The sequence below is a fragment of the Heliangelus exortis genome, chromosome 6 (assembly GCF_036169615.1).
Source record: "Heliangelus exortis chromosome 6, bHelExo1.hap1, whole genome shotgun sequence".
Taxonomy (NCBI): domain Eukaryota; kingdom Metazoa; phylum Chordata; class Aves; order Apodiformes; family Trochilidae; genus Heliangelus; species Heliangelus exortis.
Genome location: NC_092427.1, coordinates 23,861,208 through 23,884,370, shown reverse-complemented (window position 1 = coordinate 23,884,370; position 23,163 = coordinate 23,861,208). Strand labels below are relative to the sequence as shown.

The following is a 23,163-nucleotide window of genomic DNA, read 5'->3' as shown; positions in this document are numbered from 1 at the left end:
CATGGAACAAGGTTGACTCCACTTCCAAGTCAGTAGTCATAACACACTTCACACTATAACAACTAAAATTCTTTCAATCAATCCTTCCCTATTATATTGATATCTGCCCCTCTTACATAGAGCATGTTAAAAAATAAACTATATTTGCACCTTTTGCAACTCAGTTGTTTGAATCGATTTTGCTACCAAAAAGTAAGGAGCAAGAGCCACAGGTAGAGTTACCACTCATAATAGTAGTTCTTGCAGTAGTACTTACACAGGCAAGTAAAAACAGCTTATGTGATCACAATACTTCTTTTTAACGTGTCTCCAGGTATCTCATTGCTTTTGTATGCTATTAAGGGTTGTAAAATTCTAAAGGTTCAGCAGTAAACACAATCATAGACAGTAGAATAACTAAGAGAAAGCCAGTATAAACATTTCTATTCCTTACATTCAGAATCATTCTTAACAGATTGTGTTTATTCAACTCTTTCAGCAAGATGAGAAGTCTCCGAGTTGAGAGAAAGGATTCAGAAATACCTGGCACACCCATGCAAATGACCTAAAAAGCTACTGCCGTAATTTCCAATACACAGAAAATCAGCAAATCACAAAATGCTGGTAAGTAGAACCCTATCAGCTACTTGGATTTCCTTAAATGAGAAAGGGGAAGGGAAGAGAGAGAGAGAGAGAATTATTACTTCTATGTTTATGCTTTGTATTAAATACATGTAGTGTATTTAATGTACATATATTTTAATGTTTGGGTTATTTCTAAATTTCTCATGCAAATATTAGCTATAGTAACAGTAGCTTTCTTTAACAGAACTGAATAACTAAATTTTATCATTTTGTAATTCATTATTATAATTTAAAACTATCATTATTATACTGAAAAAGTCTGTGAAACTTCAGTTCATTTTAAACTACTATTAACGTAATATTGTACATTGTTTCAAATACATAAAAAAAATAATTGGATTTCCTCTGCCAGAATACCATGAGAAAAAACCCAAATCTTTATCACTGAAGCTTCAGAGAAGCCATTAATTTTATATCTATTTTTTATAGACAAAGTGCTTTGACACATCACTTTCCCATCGAGAAAATGAGGAAAAACTGTGACAGATAAATATTTTTGAATTACAGGTCCCTCAACAAAGCCTGCAGAGAAAACATACAGTAAGAAATGAACTGAGAAAAAGCGTGATAAAATAAGGTAGTTAGACCTACACTGATTTACTTCACAGAGTATTCTACACCAGTCAGAAACCACACCATCTTCCAGTGAACATATTATTTAAATAGTTGCAGATTAAATCCTGAAGAGTAAGAAGTTCATGAAGTTATGAACATAGCTCATTACGTTTCAAACCAATTCCCTTTTCACAATATATTTCATTTTTTACCAATCTCATGGTTTTAACTTGTTTGGAACTTCATGTTAATAATTTTTTATTAAATGACAATCTTCAATCCTATAGGTACTAGCAGGGATATTCACATTAAGATACTCCATTCAAAGGGAAATAAGATGTAGAAATAAAGCACATAAGATGTGTACCAATCTTATGTAGTAACAAGATTATTAATGAAGATTGACTTATACACATACTGCTGTGCAAGTATCACTACCCAAAAGGAAATAAATTATATAGATTCTCACTCCTATTAATAATAGTTCAAGGGCACTTCCCCTAGAGTGTGTTAAAGAGTATTTCATAAGAAAAATTATACACACTTTGAAAACATATTGGAGGAGTGATGATTTTTACTGCCATTCAACACAAAAAATAACACCAATGACATTTGGGAACAGAGACCACAACAAATTTATGTTAGATTTTAAAAAGATTATTTTTATTAAGCACAAACAGCTTTTAATACATTATCAGTACAAATAGGAAAACATCTGTTTAATGAATTTGATATATCAAAGATTTGACGGGCAGGTTGCATACTGACACATAAAATGCTCTTTTAAAAAAAAAAAAAAAGTATTTCAAATTAAAATTATAAGGTCACCACTGTCTACACTGTAGGAACTTTACCTACAGCCTAAAATTACCACATCACCTGGGCACAGGGGAAAGCAAAGAACTACAATTTCATAATGTGGAACTCCTAACACTTCCAATAGCACCATTCAGAGCTTACATCAGCTGTTTAACTAAGAAGCAGCTGACAGGTCAGGTAAAGCTTTACAGCAAATCTCAGTGCAAAGTTTACAGTTCCTTTTCATAAGATACTCGGAATCTATGGTTTCATAGCATGTTAAATAATTATGGCTTGATAGATGTACAGTGTTAAGATGCTGAGAATATTTACTTTGAAAAAAAGATGAGACTTATAACAGCTGTGAAATGCATTTCAATATATTATGCCAAATTCTGTAATATGCAAACAACATGCTGGATTACAAAGTGAAGTCTTACTAGGAATTCATAGATAAAGGTCATTATTAGCTCTCTGCAGTACTGGCTTCTGGTTGTGTCAGCTGCTGCTTTTTCAGGCTAACCAGCTTCATCTTCTCTCTAATGTGTTCTGCTGCAGAAGCCATATCACTTGGGCTCCCAAAATACTGCTCAGACCTAAAAACCAAGAAAACAAAACAAAAAACAAAACACAAAAAGTTACCAGTAAAAAAGAATGAAATTCAAATATAAAAGCCACCTTTAAAAGTCTTTGAAGACTCCATGGTGAGACCTGACAGCAGATCCTCATGACAATTACAAATAGTATATGACCCTTTTATACCCAAAAGACCCTCTCAACAGCAAAGCACTGTTCTGTAAGGGCAACTGATGCTTCCTAACACCATTTTTTAGTGCTGTTCTCTGGATACCCAGCCCAAGTCAATCTGGCAGTTTTCAGTACTATGACAATCAAGAAAGTCTGTCTATACATGAATTATGTGGTTACAGAATTGCTGCATTATTGAAGGATTCTGTGTATGTCAAGTCAGCCATGTGCTGTCAAATTGCATCATCTGTCTCTCAAACTGAAAAGAACACATAGCTGTTTAAGTTGATTTCTCCCATTCAAATACAACAAAAGAACAGTTGAAATGTTACGGTAATCACTAACCAAGTTGTCAGCAAAACATGATTCTGAACAGGTAAGTTTCAGAAGACCAGGTATCAAATCCAGTTACAAAGCACAGATGCTAAAGATTTCAGAAATGGAAAGCTATACCAAAATACTTCAGCAAACAACTACTTCAGCAAACATAACACCCTCTTTGAGTGTTTTTGGGGGGTTTTGTTTTTCCCCTCATAGTTATAAAATCCTGTAGCATTTTCCAATACACTACTGAAAGTGCAGAGGGAAGAAAAAAAATTAAATAGAAAAGATCAGAACCACAATGGACATGTATATTCTACTGAACAGAGAACAGCTTTATTATGGCAAAGATTCCAAATTCAGTTGGCTTTTGTACCTCAAAGACAGTCACCAATTTGAAAAATTAGTATGTACCGCTCACAAGGGAAGTACTATTTTATTTGTCAAATAAATGAAATGTACCTTCAATGTACTGACTTGAGACTTCTAATTGAACTAGAAATAAATAACTCAAAATACTGTGATTGAAAACTGATTATCTTTTTAGAGAGAAGAGGTTGGGACTGGTCATTCTGCTACTTCTTGTTCTTTGCTTGTGTAAAGACAGTATAAATATAATTACTGAATGTGGAAAAGTCACTCCTTAGAAAAACTTGTCTTTGGAATGTTCCAAATTTCATTACGTTGTGTGAAAAGGTGGGGAAAAAAAATTAATAAGTACTAGTACACTGCCCTTTTCATTACAGCAATAAATATTAAGGATTCTTCTGCATACTGAGTTATAATGAAGCTTCCCCAAAATCATATTCAATAGGCATTATAAAAACTTATTGCATACCCATCAGGATAAATTACAGGTACTGTTAGTCTGTCCAACAGTGATTTCCCAACTGCTTCAATTTCATCAAATTGCTCCATGTCACTAAAAGCTTCAGGCTGCTCTGGACATTCTTGCAAAATCTGTTAAAAAATTAAGGAAATGCTGAACAAAGTAGATAAGGATAATTTGTGTTTTTTTTAAAAAAAAACCATTTACTGTCTCTTCCATCATCTTCATTGCCACATTTATATGCAATCAATTTAAATCTTCATATAATTCAAAAAAGGAAAATACAGATTAAGCTAAGTTGAGAAGATAGTTCAGGGCTACCTCTCTTGTGCTAGGATGTTCTACACTACTTCTAAAAGGAAACAAAAAAGAAAAAAAAAGCCTTTCTAGACAGTATTGCATCAACAAATATAAAGTGCATAAAACCAGCAACCTGCAGCAAGAAAGTTGTATAAAATGGAAGAAACCATTATCTCACTGTATTCAGCACTGGTACAGCCTCACCATAAACTGTGTGCACCATTCTGGGCCCCGCAATTTAAGAAGGGTGTTAAATGTTCTTGAATGTATTCAGAGGAGATGAAAGGGCTGGAAGGCATATCTTATGAGGAGTGGCTGAGGACTTTGGGCTTGTCAAATATAATAAAAGGAGGCTGAGGGTTGACCTGACTGCTCTCTACAGTTTCCTGGGGAGAGGAAGTAAAGAGGGAGGTGCTGACCTCTTCTCCCTGGTACCTAGGGATAGGCTATACAGCAGTGGTTCAAAGATGCACCAGGGGAAGATAAGACTGGACATTATGAAGCACTTTACTGAGAGGCTGGTCAAACACTGAAACAGGCTTCTGAAAGAGGTAGCTGATGCCAAAAGCCTGCCAGCATTTAAAGAGGCTTTTGGACAATGGTCTGAACAACATATTTTAACTTGATCAGCTGTGAAGTGGTCAAGTAGTTGGATTAACTGATTGTTGTAGACCCCCATCAATTGAAGTCTGTTCTGTCCTACAAAGGACCCCCCCTGACAAGGACCCCCTTTTAGAAACTAAAATCTGTATCTGACAGAGAAAAAAACATGATTAAAAAAGTCTGAACCCAAGTGTTTCCAGATGGGATTGAGACCTACTCCTAGCACTCAGTTCCCTATTTTCTTCCACTTCTCCCTCTCTAGAAAGGAAAAAATACACACTGACAACTTCATTTTTCTTACATTTTGTTGGCTTACACTCTGGTAAGGAGTTTTTCCTCTTAGAAACACAACACTTACCTTTTCAGCACTTGAATGAAATGCAACAGCTGTTTCCAGACGGTGCACCCTTTCTTCTGAAGTTACTGTAAACTGTTTCCACACTCTGTTCAGCCTTGGAAGTGTGTCCCCTGAGGACCTTGAAGTACATCGCAGGGACTGGCAAAGGACAACAGTTGCCTGCAGTAGCTGTCTTCCATAATCATAAGTACTCTGGAAGTTTAAGGGGATAGGAAAAAACTACACATAAAAAATATGCATTTAACTTGAGAGCTAATTAGCAGCTTAAAACAACAGCAGAAAAGTTTTATGAAACCTTCTCAGTTTAGGTCCACAAATTCTATTGAACTAACCTGGTCTAACAAAAAACGCTGCTGAAATATGAATAAAACTGTAATGACCATGCAGTGCTTTTGCTCTTAAAAGTATTTTGAAGTAATCTTGTCTACTGTTCATACTGCCAAAAGAACAGAGCTGAAAATATGAAATAACTGCTTGGATCTTATGGGGATACTTGATATCTACTGCCAAGATGACTGTCTCTGCATTCACTGCCACTATGCTTGTGGTCACCCAGTATCCAGGTGTGTTGTGGCACATCATTGCACCAGCAAACTACTCTCAGGTCATCATCAGTTCTAATTCAAAGAAGAAACCCAGTTCCAGTATAACAGATGCAATTTGAAAAGATCTGTTAACAGGCAAGCCTGAACTGGACATTCCTAAAAGCAGTATACATCTGAAAAAGGCCCAGTTTCTATGCTTTCTTTCACATGTACCCAGCATCTGCTTGACTATTCCAAATCTCCAAACAGGCACGCAAACACGCTCCATGGCTTCAGTGAATTTCAGTAGACTCTTGGACAACAGAATCCATTATTTGCTATAACAGTGAAGAATCAACACTATCAGTTCTGTTCAACCACTAAACCTGCTAGTGCCAAAAATCTTTGTACAAGCAGGCCCATCATACACCAACAGTCAACTCTATCTGGAAAACCAATAAAAAGACAGACTTTTTCATGAAGTACAGCACAGAAGAGAATGAAACAAAGTGGCTCATCCGTATCTCAGTATTCTGATATGCCAGCCTTCAAAAATCTTGATAATAACTGAGATACACAGCATTTAAAATAAAGTCAATGTGAAGATTGTGTTTTGTGGTTTGTGCGGCAATATGTGAATCAGAATGAACTAAGGCAGTGAACTGCAGTGTTGCTATTGTTGATGGAACTTCACAATCTCATTAGGCTCATCACCAATTTCAGCAATCATGATTTCTTCATTCAAGCACTGAGGACAACCCCATTAAGACTAGAGTAAGAACTTTTCCAGATTGCCCATACAAGTACTTATTTTATTTAGGAGATCTTCTGAAACATTACAAAACCCATATTGCTATAAAAATAATTCATTTCACCTGTGCAACATCAACAAATTTCCGATGTTTCTCCAATAAAACTTTTGTTTCTTGAGCATCATCTCCCAAACGGATGTGTGTCTTCAGCAGAGCATCCAACAGTTCACTTAACCACTCCACTGCCTTAAAGAACAGAAGAGTAAAACTAGTAAATTAAACCAAAATTAATGCAGAAGAATGAAGCACCTTCAATACTAACACATACTTTTATACGCAAAAAAGTTGAGATATCAAACTAGATCATGCATGAAATCATTAAATACGATATTTACAGTCACCACTACATCCTTTACTTTTTAAGTGACAAAAATATTACTGTACAGCTATCAATCCCCATTAGCTAGTCAGTGGACGACAAAACATCAGAATGATGAAATTCTGTAGCCTTTCCATACCTGTGCAGCATCCTCCTCACATTTAAATAACTGTACCATCTGAAGCATCTTCAGTCGCCGCACATCCACCATATCCTCACACCTTAAACAATAGCACAGGTAGACTCACCAACACAGGCATAGCAGACAATAAATGTCATGTTTGACAGCAATGTTTTCAGTGAACATCAAGATGCAAGTGTTCATGAAAAGGTCATTAAAGCATGTGTGATACTTCATTTTTGCCAAACTAAGCATGTCTCATATAACAGTAAGAAACATGCAATAAATAAAACTGAGCAAAGAAATCACATTCCTCAAGATTCCCAGTGTAACTATGCTACAGATAGTAATACTAGAGATGTTCAGCTACATACAAGGCCTTCCAGCTTCCAGGCCATTTCAGGTTCCTTATCTTGTTGCACCAGTAAGATTTGCAGGCCACACAGAGGCTTACATGGCTAAGACAGACTTGCTCTTACTGAAGTGTGGCTGAAAGCTGGCTTAAACCTGGCATAATTCTGAATGGTTCTATGAGCTGGTGGCAAAGTTTTCTTGGCAAAGAAAATACGAACTGTTTAAAAGAGGTTAATGCAATCTTTACTTAGCTAAAAAGAAAAATGTAAAGATGCAACAATCAAGTTGTTAAATTATAATGTCCCGTTTTTATAACTTGTCAGAAAGCATTTCAAAATCTAATTCATATAAGAATGAATACTTATTCTCTTGTTCTGAATTAAGCACAGTTGTCATTTCTTTCTAGTCAGAATAAAAAAAATTATTGAAAATTCTTTTCTTTCAACAGAGAGAGCAAAGCTAAAAAATACATCTAGAATAATGACCACTGCACTTCAGCAGAGCCTATTAAGCAGAGAGCAAGAATTAGACTAACATCAACAACGGTTATTACTATAAGTGAATACAAGATATGATATAAATTAATATGGTTTTTTTCAAACTGGTTGCAAATATAAATACTTTCAAAGAATATTTCATTATCATACTATGTTTTGCTACATGTGCTGTAGTGCTGTGACACACACACAGAAAGGGATTTGTTCTAATAATGCAGGAAAAGTTTGTGGCTTCCAAAAGCTTAACTAAAGTAGCAAAGTGCTCATAGAAAAAAATATTATACTACAAGTGTATATAAATAAATGAGAAACATTCAACAGAATTTGGGAAAAGTATCAAAAAAATACAATGAGATGCTACTGAGAGATAGTAGTCTCTATAGTACTTTTTCTCTCTTGTCCAGGCTGGAGAACCTTCTTTTATCATTTATCATCTGGAAGCTGCTTCATACCTTTGTCTGAACATTTCATAGACTTCTTGATCTAATTGATTTCTCACAACTCTATATCCCTTTTCAAGGACAAGAATTGTGTAACACTTAAATCACAAATGGGCTACAAATCTATATAGTGACATAATGACACTTCCGTTTTAGTTTTACATTCTGCTCCTAACAATGTGAGAAGCAAGTAGAATGCTTCACAATATGACTGAACAATAAAGCAATATTTTCAAAATTTTCCCAAAATTTATCTTTGACTTAACAGCTCATCCAGACTCCATTACTACGTATATAAAATTTTTCCTTCTTCCATGTGCATTTCTCTTTTCAATACTGAATTCCAGCTGCCATATTATTGCACGTGGTACTCTATAGCTCTTCGGAGTTGTCCCTCTAAACACAAGAGCTGCTCAAGTAAATAAGATTCAGAATACATACTTACAAGGCTACCTTCCCTAAATGTTATCAAAGCCCTCTAAGAAAACCATTTGTGGGTGCTAGAATGAATCCCCGCAATGAGCAACCTGATGCTCATTAGACCTTGGTGTTCCCTAGAGGCACCTCTTTGTTCAGACATTTCCCTCAAAGTTCAGGGGCACATTCTATGGAGTGTAGTTTATTGTTTCAGGAGTTCCATCAGTAATAATGAGCAACATCATCTGATTCTTTCCCATTGCTGAGTAGAAAAAAAAGGCACTACTATAGCAAATCCAGTACTACTTCACCTTTAAGAAAAAAATAATCAATGAAAGGCTTGGAGGAAGAGTATGACAGCAAAATCCATCCTTGAAAATTAAACTCTCCCCCGCATTTTTTCCCACTACAACTTGCTTCCCCACCCTTTCTTCAAAAATCGTAAAAAAAGAACTGAAAACTGAACTCTGCCTCTATGCTACACCCTGTCCCCCTGACACAGCTCATCCTTCCTGTCTTCAGGAGGGAAAACACCACGCCCAAAGAGCAGAGGTTGAGAAGTCTGTACATAACCCAATTCATAATTTTAGAACTGGAGCCATCATCATTACTGAAGCTTTGGTGTACCTTCCATCTCCAACTAGTAACATAAACAAGATGTCTCTTACGTACATTCCTTAACTCCATATAAAAGGAACATATAAATCTTGAGCATTTACAAGTACAAGAAAGCACTCATACTTTGTCCAGTACCAAAAAACAAAAGTACTTGTTTTAGGAGTATGCTACATCAGATTAGCCAGGAAAGCTTCTGTCTGTAAACATAGCACTGTCATGGCTTGGCTTTGCGAATGAAGATTTAAGAATATCACTACTACATCTTAAGGAACAGAACTGTTATTACCTTTGTTTTCTAAGCTGCATATCTTCCATAACTCCTTGGATATGGTCTACATTTTCTTTGTTTTCAATAGTCACATCTTTTCCATAGGCCCAGGATGCCTGGTTAGATATCTGATCAAGAAGACTTTGACCTTTCTCACGCAAGCCTTGCAAGCCTAAGTCTAATTTAAAAAAAAAAAACAAACCAAAAAGCAAAAAAAGGACAATGAAACTCTTAAAAATCTGGAAGGCTTCTTTTTTGATGGAAGGCTGAAAATTGAAAAGGATATTACCAGTCTTTCACTACCCTTTCCAAGTTTTAAGCTTGAGTGAGCATCTGTTTAAATTAACAAAGATCTATGGCTACCTTATTTTATGATCTAGCCATAATGAAAAAAAGAAATAAAAACAGGCAGTGAGTATCGACTTTTCACTATATAAATAGCTAATTAACATTTTTCATCTATACAGCTGCACAATACCCAGAGTATTTAATTATAATGCATCTGATATAGCTGATCCATTTTTCTATATTGAAATATGCCAACCCTTAAAATCTGATATTATATCTATTATTTGGCAGCTCCACTATCTGTTTTCCTAAAGGAAAACAGTTCCAGCTTCCAGTTTATTTAAACTGTTATATTCTAATCATGACTCTTTCTACCATATCTGATTTTGCTTCAAAGCTCTTTCCTCTGCAACATATTGGACTAGATATTATAGGTCCCTTCCAACTGAAATATTCTATATGCTTGATAGTGCAACAACCTTAACTGTTCTATTTAATAACATTTATATTTAAAGCTACTGCAAAATACTCAGTACAACATTCTAATACTGAGTGGATAACAATCAAGGCATCAGCTCTGGAGACAAGATGATCATCTACACTATTTCCACATTACTAGAGTTCTAGATGTCTAGCTTGTCTAGACATCATGGCATCCATGATAGTGGTTTATAACAAATACAATGTACATGTAAAACAAACAAGAAAACATTCCTAGATAATTTTCCTAGATACAGCTACTTGACAGTATATAGCATAAGCAAGCCAGAAGTAATTAGAAAGAGCATTACTTAACCAGGACACAGAAAAAACCAGGTTTTTTTCTACTATATTTTTTTAAAGGGAATGTTGAGATTACTGTTTTTTTCCTGTAATGCATTCATTAGAATGTGAGTACCTGAAATGCAGACATATTTTGCTTACCAACACTTTTTAATTTCTCTTCCAGTAGTTTTAAAGTTTGTTGAATTGATGCTCCATCTGCTGGTGCAACATCTACACACAACATTCCTAGTAAGCCATCCAATTGCTGAGACAACTGAAATGTAAAACATATATTCATATTTAAAAAAGTTTTGGGCTTTAGATTATTAGGTGTGCAGTCTTCTAAATGTTCGAAAATATCATTCTAGAACTCTCCTTGCATCTATTGGAATTGAAAGTCAAAATGAAATCTGCCTATAAAATTCCAAAAGCACATGTCCATAGACAGGGTCAGGGAGGAAGTGGAGATTATTTTTTTTCAGACAAGTATAGGAAAGGAATAAATGCCAGTTCAAAAGAGAGAATCTATGTAAAGAACAACTAATTTAGGTTAAAATAATGTATATGCCTTTAATTAAAAGAAACAAAAAAAAGGAAAATGAGAAGGGGAAAAAGGCAACTTTTTAAATTGGTAACCATTGTATTTCAAAAGCTACCAAAATGTAAGGCCCATTAGAAAGCACCCCCCTCCTTAAAAAAAAAAAGTGCAGACGGGTGAGCCTTTCTTGGGGTACGTTGCTCCAAAGTCAAAGAGGTGTTCTCACCCAGGGGCACAGTCAGTGCTCCGGTTTTGCTGCCTTCAGACCCGGCTTAGCCTCATTCCGTGCTTCTGCTCCAGACTCAGCTGACCTCCTCCTTTGGCTGCTCCAGAGTGAGCTGAGTGTGTGTTGGGAAGCTCCCCTTTTATTGCCCCCCAACCCTGCTCATGGCCAGCTGAGGCAAACCCTGACTGGGCGGGGGTGGGGGCTTAACACAGGTGGGCTTGACACAAGCTCACACCTCCCACCTCCTAATTAGCACCTGAGTGCCTCAGACATGGGGCTGTGTAGGCATGCTCAGGCCATTCCTCTACACATTCTGCTACAAAAAAGAATTTACCTTCTTGGTGTTTTAATTATCGTAAACTAAGACCATTAAATATAGTAAATTAAATATCACTTGCATTTTCCAGGTGATATTATACTTCCCCCTCCCTTTTTTTCCATTGCATTCACCATTTATAATACTAAGGCAGTAATATATTTACAGGAACCTGAGGAAAGTTAAAATGAGAAACTTACATCCTGAGCAACACTGTGGAATTCAAGTGCTGCTTGTAATAGATTCTGCCTGAATTCTAGCTGACTGGCCTGCCGGTAACACACATCACTCAGCTGTTGCTGCAATGCTTTCAATTCCACAAGGTCCTCCTCATCCCCTGCATTTAGAAGAGCTGCTATCTGCTGATTAAGCTCAACATAAACAGCAAACCACTCCTAAAACACAAGAAAAGCATTAAAATACCAAACATAATTCTATTTCTCTTACAAGTGGCATGCATCTAACTGCAGACTTATCAACAATCGAATTTTAAAAAAGAAACTAATGTCCTTGATTAGGACACTATGATTATGAAATCTCATGCAGGAGGAAAAAACATTAATTTCAAATCAACTCAAAAAGTGCTTATTACATTTTAGCACACGTACTATACTATTAAAAATAAAAAAAATTTTTAAAACATGCAGAAAGGTGAGAAGATAACAAGATATGCCTAATGGCTACCAGCAAACTCCCATTCAAACTTTTTTACTGAACTAAGAAGAATTCAACCAATTTTAAACAAATTTCTAATGTTTATAAATCTATAAATGCTCTGCTGAAACAGACCATTTGCCAATAGGTAAGCTATTACAAAAAGCTGCCCATGAGGCCATCTAGGTGTTACTTCTAGTGACATGACTGAACAATCTCTTCAAGATGTCATTATCAACATAACTTGTATCTTAAGTCTTTATCAATGAAACTGTTAAGTCAATTTCAGCTACTTCTAAATGTAGTTTAATGAAAACAAACCCACTAACTTATTCATCTGACAAGTACAGACTTCCCAGCCATTTTGGCAGGGAAAAGGAAGTTTACTCCAACTCAACATGAACATTTAAGAGTTGCTGAAATGTAATAAAAGAAAAAGCACAGCTAGAAATCAGTGTTTTTCTACACTGGAAAACAAAACATGTAACAACCATATTAAGTTCTTAAACTGCTTGGGTACTTTCCTCTGTAACCCATAAAATCGGGCACTGTGCAAAACTCCTAGATACTAAATCAAATCACACTGCTCGTAGCTGCTTGTACTTAGAAGTGTTTTGCTACTTGAAAAGAGCATAGGAAGTCTCACACTGTGCTGACTCTCAATCTCTTCATGTTTCTGTTGCAAAGCTTGTGAAGCTCTAATTGAATCACCAATTCCCCACTGGGTTCTTAGCTGTTCTGATCCAGGTCCTTCAAGCCAATTGACTACCTGTCAGTAAGAAAGATGACAAATAAAAAGTAGCAAATCAATTACACAAAAATTAATATATAAAAAGAATTATGCAACATAAGCAGAAATACTCCAAACTAGGTATATATTTAGGAAAAAAGCAACATTCTAGGAACTCTAGAAGTCTTGTTGAATCCATTCACATGTTCAAAAACGTTAAGCAGAAGCTACTTTTCATTAACCTCAACCTGTCAGCTCAGTGAATGCAGGTGGAAGCTAGCAAGAGGTTTGTCACATACTTGTAATTTCACATCTGTCAACAGAAAAGCTTAAAATGCCCTTTTCCTGAAAATAGACCTCATGTTCAAATAAGAATTTTTATTGCCTGAATATGGACAGCTTTATTCAACCTCATACCTTAAGAATTTTTGCCTTATTTTGTTGAATATTCTAACACTGAAGTACAGTACTGTACTTATTCCAAAATTAAATTTACACAAAAAATCAGTATTTTATATATCTGTGTCTTTTAAACTTACTCTATTCAAATAGCAGAAGCCTCTTAAGAGTTAAGGGCCACACCTCACGTGATGTGTCTTCGCAGAAACCTTTGAAGGGCCATGACAATACAGTTTGGGAGGACTACATTACTGGATTATTTTTTTTTAATTATTTCATTTTATGTTAGCAATAATCAAAGCAAAGCAGTGTCTCAAATTTTGGTTTCATTACAGACAGTACAATTACCAGATATCTATGGCAAAATTTTGTAAGTTTTTAAATGGCTGACAGCCCTGTTGAAACCTACTGCAAAATTCACTTACTATTGAAGTCCTGAAGTAAGAAAGGCAGGAATACCCCCAACATTCTGAATCTTAACAACAAAACATAGGAAGCCACTCTTTAATATGAATTTGTTTAAACAAAGGTGCCAGAACAGCTTCATGCAGCTGATCAGGAAATATAAAACAATACACAATGTAACACTAACTGTGAAGACAAACAACAAAGGGACTAATTGGATAATTTTCCTAGTACTGCTAGGCTACATTGCCACAGAAATCAAGACAAACCATTACAAAAAGTCACTCCACCTTTCAGACATTGTGTCTAAGTCTTTCCATGTGCTCTTTATGCCCTCTGTATAAGACTAATTATTTTAGAGCATATGTTCTTTGCTCCTAAAGTATCCTGGGTCTTCCTTACTTTTATAATTTCTAGGGCAAACCAAGACTCTAAAGTTCTCATTTCTTTTTCTTTAAAGAGAGTCTTCCTGTTGTGCTCAGCACCTATGCACAGCTGTCTCTGTCTTAAGTATGGAGTGGATCTAAAACTGAAGGCACCTACATGTCCTCCTGTAACCTCAGCATGGCCTGGAAAACTCACAAATGAAAACGAGAGTTCTCCTGCAAGTCTGAAACAGTGTGCAAGACTACTGCTTAGCAGTGCCTTCTCTGAGCTAGAACACCTCCCCATTACAAGTTTCCAACAACTGCTGCATTGCCTCCAAGACTGCACATGACCATTCTTATGTCACTGACAACTGACACGGGGACAGAAGGGTCACTAGGGGACCAAGTAAAAGAAGCACTGTTATTTCCATAAAAAATTTTTAGGTGGTTAATAACTAGACTAATACATTAATTTTTGTAAATTCAGATCAGAAAAAATGATAATTATCTCCCCTGCATAAAGAGGAACAAAGCCAGAATTCATCATAACAGAGTTGCTCATCAGCAGTATGTTTAGTAGAACTGCACATCAGAAAGCACCTGGAAATCATTGCCAACTTTAAACTGCAGAATGAAAGACAAAAGAAATAAAACTATGGAATAGAAGGAAGAGTTGTAGTTAAAAAGAGGGTAATATATCAAATACACAAGGGAAGAGATGTGGTTGTGGTTAAGAGATCTTTGTGATCTCAACTACTTAGCAACAACTAAACAGTTCAACAGCAAGGAGAAGCAGTGAACAGTGAAAATGAAATCTGAGGACAAAAGCAAGCCAGGGCTGGTTAGCAGTATAACAAGCTATTAAAAAAATTTAAAATAATAGTTAAAAGAATATAAACATAACTGTAATTAAAGCAAACAGGAAATCATAACACTAACAAAGAAATAGCTCATACAAGGGGAAAATTTTCTTTGTACACACTCATTCCAACTTACAATACTACAAAAATGTTATATGGGAAATTGTTTGTTCTGGCAATCTAAATTCCACTGCACTTTGCCTGTATCCCTTCCTCCAATCCATCATTGTATTATCTTACATTTCTCTCTCACCCTAACTTTCTCCTGTAACCCAAAAAGACACTACATGAAGTTCTAGATTTAGCAAGTTTTTCCCATTCATTTGTATGCCATTTAGAGAGTTTTAAAATGCACTTTATAAAAGTGATTAGCTTGATAAAACAGCAAAACACATTTTTCTTGTGTACTAAGGCCCAATTCTCTTATAATGAAGCATTCATAATGCAAACATTACAAACGAAAACCTATTTTTAATATAAATATTGCAAAATGAGGCTGATGCCCCTGTAAACAAGTCCATTTAAATGCATTAACAATGTCAGTTTGCCAAAGTACATTATAAATTTCAACTCAGTCAGCACAACTTGTTCAACCACTACTACTTCAACACAGGAAACAAGGTCTCACCTGATCATACTAATGGCCCTGGTACTATCTTTTACATGGTGCTATTTTATTATCTCACATATTTTATTACTTCCAGCTGAAAATATCAAAATAAGACATTTGTTTTTAAATGTATTTTTATAGTAATCTGAATAATTATATAATGGAAAATTATTTCCTTGGTAAATTTACATTTTCACTGCCAGAAAGCACAAGACTAATTAGTTTTTCTCTCTACCCATGTCTGTAAGAGGCTGTGAAGTGTAGGTACTTAATTTGCAGTCTTCATGCACTAAAAATGTCAGTGTTAAAAGGTTAAAAGCAATATCTTTTCCATTTTATGCATATTAAAACCATACAGAAGCTTATAAAAACATCTAATTTCAAGTAATACAAGAGGAAATTAATTCCATTTCCTTGATTTTCTCTACTGAAACTAGACTCTGCTGAGAAAATATTCAAAATTCTAATTACATGCCTATTTCCAAAGGACCAAACCAATGCAGTATGACCTTTAAATGTGATTGATTAGGAAGATTTGAGTTCATTTGGGCCAGGGTAGCCTTGAAATACAGAGTTTCACCACTTTAAGGTAAAATATGGAGTATTACACAAAGGAATAAATATTGGCTTACAATCAGTATCAGGAACTTAAGACAACATGGGCAGTCAGCAGCTTAAACTCTCAAGTAAAACTACAATAAGAGGTGTCGTATTTGTGAATGTACCTCTCTTTGCTAAAAGGTCAGGCATTTGGCACTCTAACAATGCCACAGTACACAACAAAGGGACAATGTGAAGATTCTTCAAAATGGTGACGAGAGAGCACGTTTCTAATCATCTCCATGTATCAGAACAGCCTTTGGGAAGTCACCGTGAAAAGTATCAAGTGAATCACGCACACTGCGCTTTGAGGAAAAAAAGAAAACGTGAAGTAACCTCTTCCAATTCTAAGTTTTGCAGGGGAAACAGTCTGAGGCTCGAGCTCAAACCTCCACTTCATAGTCCTCAAGACAACTCCAAGCTTACCTGCATTACCTTCTGCTGAATCTCCTCCAGCTGCGTGCGCTTGCTACGCTGCCTGCAGACTTCCTGGTAGCGGGTGTACTGCTCTCTGAGCGAGTCCAGCAGCTTCATGACCTGAGGCTGAGCAAGGAGCTCATCATCCATTGGGGACCAGGACACCCCTCCATCTGAACCATTGAATCGACGCTGTTGTAATTCAGATAGTAATTCATGACCTTTAAAAATACATATAATTATGTGCTTAACTTAGATTCAAACAACAAATACAAACACTAGTAGGTATGCCTGCTTTTAGAAGACCTGGTGCAATGTTTTTGCAGCTGATGGTCTTTCCTTCATTTGGCACATTTAATACCATTTCATGCAATCACTGGCCACAGTTTGTGGCAGCGTATCCATCATAAAATAGGGTAGAAATTATGTAGTATATTTTACATGAATAAAAGATACTATGACTATTGACATCCATATTGACAATAGTATTAATTAAAGTAAAGAAACTATTGCAGAGCACAATCTTGAGTTAGCAACAACTATGAGTACTCTGGTTTATTTCAAAACATTGTGTAACATATGAAGTATCTCCCCCAAACAATTCATGTTCTTAGATTAAATAAATGATTTAGAAGGATTTACAATCTCAGCATTTAATTTCTGTTATCTTCCAGGATATTTACAACACATACAAAACTTTCTTTGAAAGCGTGTTGCTGAATACCAGGTATCTTGATCAGTAACTTTCATCACTTCTTTTCTTTCTGCTCTTACCATAACAGTGCACTAACTCACTAGACAATAACAACTTTTGTATATGCAAAAATACTACCTTCTGACTATTTAGTCTGCTGTTTAAACTGTTCAATGAATGTTGTGGTAAAATTTTCAGGATCTAAAGAACACACTACCACTAAACCCAGATCATCAATTTATTCCTCAAAAGGTCAAAGAAAAAGTTAGAAAATAGATCAGCATTTGGTCACTAAAGAAATGCTGGTGCACAATTGAATATCTGCCAATTTCACATCATCAGTTCCGTAGGTCTTAAAATGGTAACATGCCAGTTCACTAAAAGAAAAATAATTACCACTAGAACAAAAATTGACATACTTCACAAGGAAAATGCAGTAACTCCACATTCAACTGTCATTATCTAGACAATCAAAACCCCAAGGGCCTTGGAGATTGCAGCAAGCAACTTTAAATTACTCAGCATATTGTGAAATGAACATGTCTTAAGAATTCACATACATTTTTCCATAAGAAAATGGTAGCTTTGATTTCTATAATACTACACTGATAGGCTGCAGGGCAAACAGACTTTAAGGCTTTTATAAGTTGAAGTTCTACTGGGATAATTTTGAATCTTTATTGTATTATTTCAGCAAAGATTAACATTTCCTAGGTAAAAAATTTTCAAGTAGATTCTTCTTTAAGTTTAAGAACTATACATGTAGATTTGGAGCTTGTGAAAGCACAGATTCCTTTTATCTAAAATCTTAGTTTGTTCATATTTACCCTTAAGAGACAGGAAAATTTAATTGGGGAGAATTTTTATTCTCAAACTTTACTGAAAGTGAATCTAACAAAGGAAAACAACATCTCTTGTGAACATCTGTGATTTAATTATCAAACTTCTTAGCTCAAAAAAAAAAATTCATTATGTCATAATTAAGAAAACATAGAATATATACAAACTAATCTTCTTGGGAGCCAACTACATCGATAAAATTGAAATGTTGCTCTGTCCAAAAAAAAAAAAAAAATGTTACCGGTAGAGAAGGATACACAATTGGACTAAAGTATATTTACATTATCGACAGCCATTTCGTATTTTAAAAAGTTTAAAAGACCACAGCAAGGAACTGTTCTTTCACCTTAACTCGAAGAGTGTTATCCCACAACTAAATAAGCTAAAATTCTACATGGAGGGCATGAAAAGCCAGCAGTTCTCTGAGTCAAATATTATATGTGATTTACACATTAGTTTGTAGGACACTGTAAGATAAGGATTCTGAGAACTCAAATCCTGATCATCACCTTAAACCAAATCTTTAAGCAAATTTCTAGTTCAAATCAGTGCTACTATGCTCCATTACCAACAGGAAATTCAACTTAAAAATACTCCTTTCAATCAAAGAACCCCAAACAACCTCAAGGGAGAGTCTAGGCAGCAAACACTCTGAAGACTGTATACTTCAGATTTGCCAATGGCTAAGAACTAGGCTGATGCAAATTATCAAATAGCATAGAAAAATGCTATCTGTATTGTAACCATTTGGCAGCCACTACTGACATCATCTAGAAAGAATGTATTCTCAAAATTAGACATTAATTATGGCAATACTGTAAAGATGTTATCAGGATTAATAAAAAAAATTTTAATAACAAATCTGGAATTCTTCCATTTATTTGCCAACATCAGGGTTTTCTGAACCCAAAAATAACATTAATTGGTAAGCTTGTTACATTGAGACGATGTCCAAAATTATTATACCCTCTGAGCTTTCACTTAGGGCTTAAAAATTAATAATGTTATTTTTTACCAATATTACAAGTTTTCAACTTACTATACCTGTCTGCAATACCGTCTCTGGATCAACTGATGGAAGGAAGTTCAAATCTATTGATCTTGAATAAAGTAACAAACAAATTATTAACAATAAATTTTAATTATTAACATAATAAATTATTAGTAATGTTTTTGTATTACAATAACACTAGAAACTTAAACTGAGTCCAGAACTACAGGATGCCATTAAGAGACTTTACCCACTCAGTAAAGTAGTCACTTTTGCAACTCATTAAGTACAGCAGCCTGTTGCAAATAGCCAAATAAGCATCCATCTACACACATATAGATAAATTTTGTAGGCTACACCACAAACTTTCAGAATTTCTTTACACACTTAATAATACTGAAGTCATTTCATATTTTCAACATTTTGTATTTCCAATAAAATGTTATTATCCAAAAGCATTGATTTCAAAAAGCTAATCACACACCTCTCTTTTTCTTGTTGAGTTCCTTTATCACTTCCACTGTTAATTAAAGCAAGTTCATCCAGTAAGGAAGTTGATTCTTTCGTGAACTTTTCAAATACCTAAATAAGAGATGGGTTTTAATTTAAGAAATGAAAATTATAAAAGCAGCTCTACTGAAGGCAGTCTAATTTTTAACAACCTTTCTGCCTTCTTGTCTAGTTCAGCAGTTGCAAGTCGGAAGGCTCCTCATTAATGTACAAAACCAAGTGAAACAAGAAAAGAGGAGAAAGGACACAAATAAAAATCCATGAGTCAAGAATAAGACACTTGAAAAAAACCCCGAAAACTAACCAGTCTCTTATTCAGCCAATCCATGTGATCATAGGTGAGAGTTCCTCCAAAATCTTCTGTGAGTTGGCACGGTTCTATATATCGAGTCAGCTTATTAGCAGATACTAAAATAACCTGCAACAATAAAATAAATTTTAGGTAAATTTGTAAGTAATGCTTATATTTTTCCTTAGGTATATGAGAAATTACGTGCATCCAAATGTACTGAGGATATCTTTCTGTGATACAGAGAAAGTGATCCTTTTACTGCTAAATGTTTAAATGAAATATAGCTGGTTGCAACTAATGTGGGCCTAAGCTAGACAGGCAATTTTGATGTGCAGTATATATCTCACGCATAATCCCAGAAGAGCATCATCTGTATCACCTCCTCTATTTACCATAGGAAAAATAACTGGGTTTTTGATATCAGTTTTCTTTGTGGTAACTGACACTTCTTGATTAATCATACACATAATCTATTTTTACAGAATATAGTAGTAAGATACTATACTGTAAAACACTTATTATTTTTATCCCATTCTTGCAATACTTCCAGTCCCAGAGGTGAGTTAATGCCCTAAAAATGAAGTGCCTGCATTTACTGTGCAAATATGCTCAGCAAGCGCTGAATCAACCACACTCTATGATTAGTCAAATTCAAATATTAGCATGTTTAAAAGCCCAAGACATTCTCCCAGAAGCATCATCTAATCTAGTTCAACTACTTCAGGAAATAAAGAAAGGAAAACAGAGGTCAACTGCTAGTCAGAAGACTGAATTCTTCCCTTCATTTCTGCATTCCAGAGACTCCTGGCTGAGCCCTATTTATGTAAGCCTGAACCAAAGGGCTGGCAGCATTAATTGCTTTGGTGCATGATATGCAAAACCTGGAGTAACTCCTATAGAACAAAACTCTGTGGAAGCCTAGATATTAGCCAGAAAGAAAAGAGACAATTTTGAGAACCCATCAGATGATGCACATATTCTTACAAGGGACAAGAATGCGTGGAAAGAGCCAACTGGAAAGAGTATTCTAGTTCTATCTCCCTGAAGACACTAACAGACAGAAAATCCATCCTAAACTTATGAATTTTCTCCTGAAATTACCTCAAGGGTATTATTATCTACCACCCACTTTGTGTTAGTTCAAACCTGTTTAGATCACTAAACAAATCTGATATAGCAAATAATTGATTAAATTATGACACTTCTGTGACAGTTTTTGAGAACAGAATCCATTCAAGTGACCAACTATTGATTATTGTTAGAAACTGAAGGTAGATCTGGACATACAGTAAGACAGGAAAAAAAAAAAAAAAGTAAGAATTACAGAACACTTAAATCTTTGCTTCCCTTCCCACTTATTGCTCCATTTCCAACAACAATGGCAGCTAGCAAGGTGACAGTGGAAGTAGGTTTCACATGCACATCCTGTCTGCATCCAAACAGAGTCCTGATCATCATAGTCCATACTCAGCCCCTTCTAAAACCTAAACAGTGGTAACAGCTCTTAACATTGCTCTACTCTAATCAGTAAACTTGCTTTGCACAACACTGGCCTCCTAAAACAGAAATAATCAGAACAATACTTTGGGAGAAGCAAACGTTCTATATAACAACCAAAACAAACTTTTTAAGAACTACCAAATGAACAACAAAAAAACAAAAACAAACACACACAGGTACTGCAAAGTCTTGTGATTCAGCTGCAAAACTCCTTTATTTCTCAGAAGCAAGAGTACCATTTTTTTCTAGTAATATGATTTTGACCCATGAAACAGTGATACTAACACTGACTGTTCATAGAAAGAGCTTTGAATACTGATGTACAATACTGATCTCTTTCCCTATGCCATTCGCTGGCCTTTTTTTTTTTTTTTCCAATTATTTTCATTGATCACGAACATAAAGATAGAGGCAGATGTCAAAATCACAGGGGAATACTGGATGCAACAGGAGACTTAAAATTTTAAAGGATCCATCTAAGCTTTTATTTTTTTTTTTTTTTTTGAGGGAAGAAATTAAAAAGCTCTTAAATACACAGAGTCAAATCCAGTAGCTATTGGTAGAGAGGATGCTGTAAAATTTCAGTAACAAGGCATTTTTTTCTGAAGTGTGTAAGGACACTACAGCCACACTACTGAATCTAAAAAGAAGCATCTTCTTTACAGAAGTACACCCATCTCCATTGGGAAAACAGAATTTAAACAAGTGAAATCTAAGCATATGATCTTCTAAAAGAAATAAATAGCTCTACTAATCTTCATAAATAGTTCCAATCTGGGATAAGTTACAAAAACTATAGAAAGAAATGGACTGTTTATATTCTACATCTCTGATCAGAGCAAAAACTTTATACTGGGAACTAGGTACAGAAGCACTGTAAGGCAACCAAATCCTATTTTTAATCTCAGGAGCAAGAAGGTCTTAAAAATCAGATTTAAAATAATAATTTAGAATAACAGAAAAATTATTATTAAGTAACAATTATTATTTACACAACACTGTAAACCTAAAACTACCTAAAACTACACTGAATTTCACAGAACAAAGCCAATCCAGATGAAATTATCTATGAAAATGGCAAAAATATTTCCTTACATAAACATATCTATAGTGCTTATCATTTGTTAATTCTGATTTTCATTTGGGGTTTATTTGGTTGGTTGGTTTTTCTTTTTGTTGGGGTGTTGAGGTTTGAGGCAACCTAAGATCCAGCACCCAAAAAGTCTGACCAAGCTCACAATTCTTTGTAAAGAATTCTTACCAGGTGCTCCCAACTACTGAGAGGTTTACATGGGCTGGAAGTGCATCACCTACACGTCACAATTACTTTCATGATCATGGTGGTACTAAGTGATGCAAGTATCAGACTAGATGGATTTTTAGAAAAAGATTCTTAGTATAATATATATTATATACAGTATTAACTGCGGTAATGCTAAAGTGAGATATGCAACTAAGGGCAAAAACTTTTATGAGCTCTGTAACAGATACAGTATTTAAATTACCTGTTCTGATTTGCTACATTGTAATGTAACTAAAAAAGTATCTACTGTAAGACTATATTAAGTTGTTTATTCAATACGATCACAACACCACTTCCCCAGTTACTAATTTTAATAAACTAGCATTAAAATATGTAATATTTTTTCATTTAC

At 35.1% G+C, this 23,163-nt stretch overlaps 1 protein-coding gene across 5 annotated transcripts in view; it reads right to left on the bottom strand.

Moving 5' to 3' along the window:
* Window positions 1-1,814: 1,814 nt before the first annotated feature.
* The window catches only part of SESTD1 (SEC14 and spectrin domain containing 1), a 42,850-nt gene continuing 21,501 nt past the window's right edge, over window positions 1,815-23,163 (bottom strand). For 4 of the 5 annotated variants that reach the window (XM_071747218.1, XM_071747222.1, XM_071747219.1 and 1 more), the window contains 13 exons: window positions 20,021-20,134; window positions 19,691-19,788; window positions 19,260-19,315; window positions 16,691-16,902; window positions 12,939-13,061; window positions 11,839-12,033; window positions 10,718-10,832; window positions 9,524-9,683; window positions 6,930-7,011; window positions 6,535-6,657; window positions 5,136-5,327; window positions 3,884-4,005; window positions 1,815-2,573 (listed from right to left, as the gene is read on the bottom strand). In XM_071747218.1, the coding sequence (XP_071603319.1) occupies window positions 2,444-2,573; window positions 3,884-4,005; window positions 5,136-5,327; window positions 6,535-6,657; window positions 6,930-7,011; window positions 9,524-9,683; window positions 10,718-10,832; window positions 11,839-12,033; window positions 12,939-13,061; window positions 16,691-16,902; window positions 19,260-19,315; window positions 19,691-19,788; window positions 20,021-20,134 (1,722 nt within the window). In that variant the 3' untranslated portion in view covers window positions 1,815-2,443. The remainder of the gene's footprint in view (window positions 2,574-3,883; window positions 4,006-5,135; window positions 5,328-6,534; window positions 6,658-6,929; window positions 7,012-9,523; window positions 9,684-10,717; window positions 10,833-11,838; window positions 12,034-12,938; window positions 13,062-16,690; window positions 16,903-19,259; window positions 19,316-19,690; window positions 19,789-20,020; window positions 20,135-23,163) is intronic. The other variant, XM_071747223.1, reaches the window with a different exon arrangement.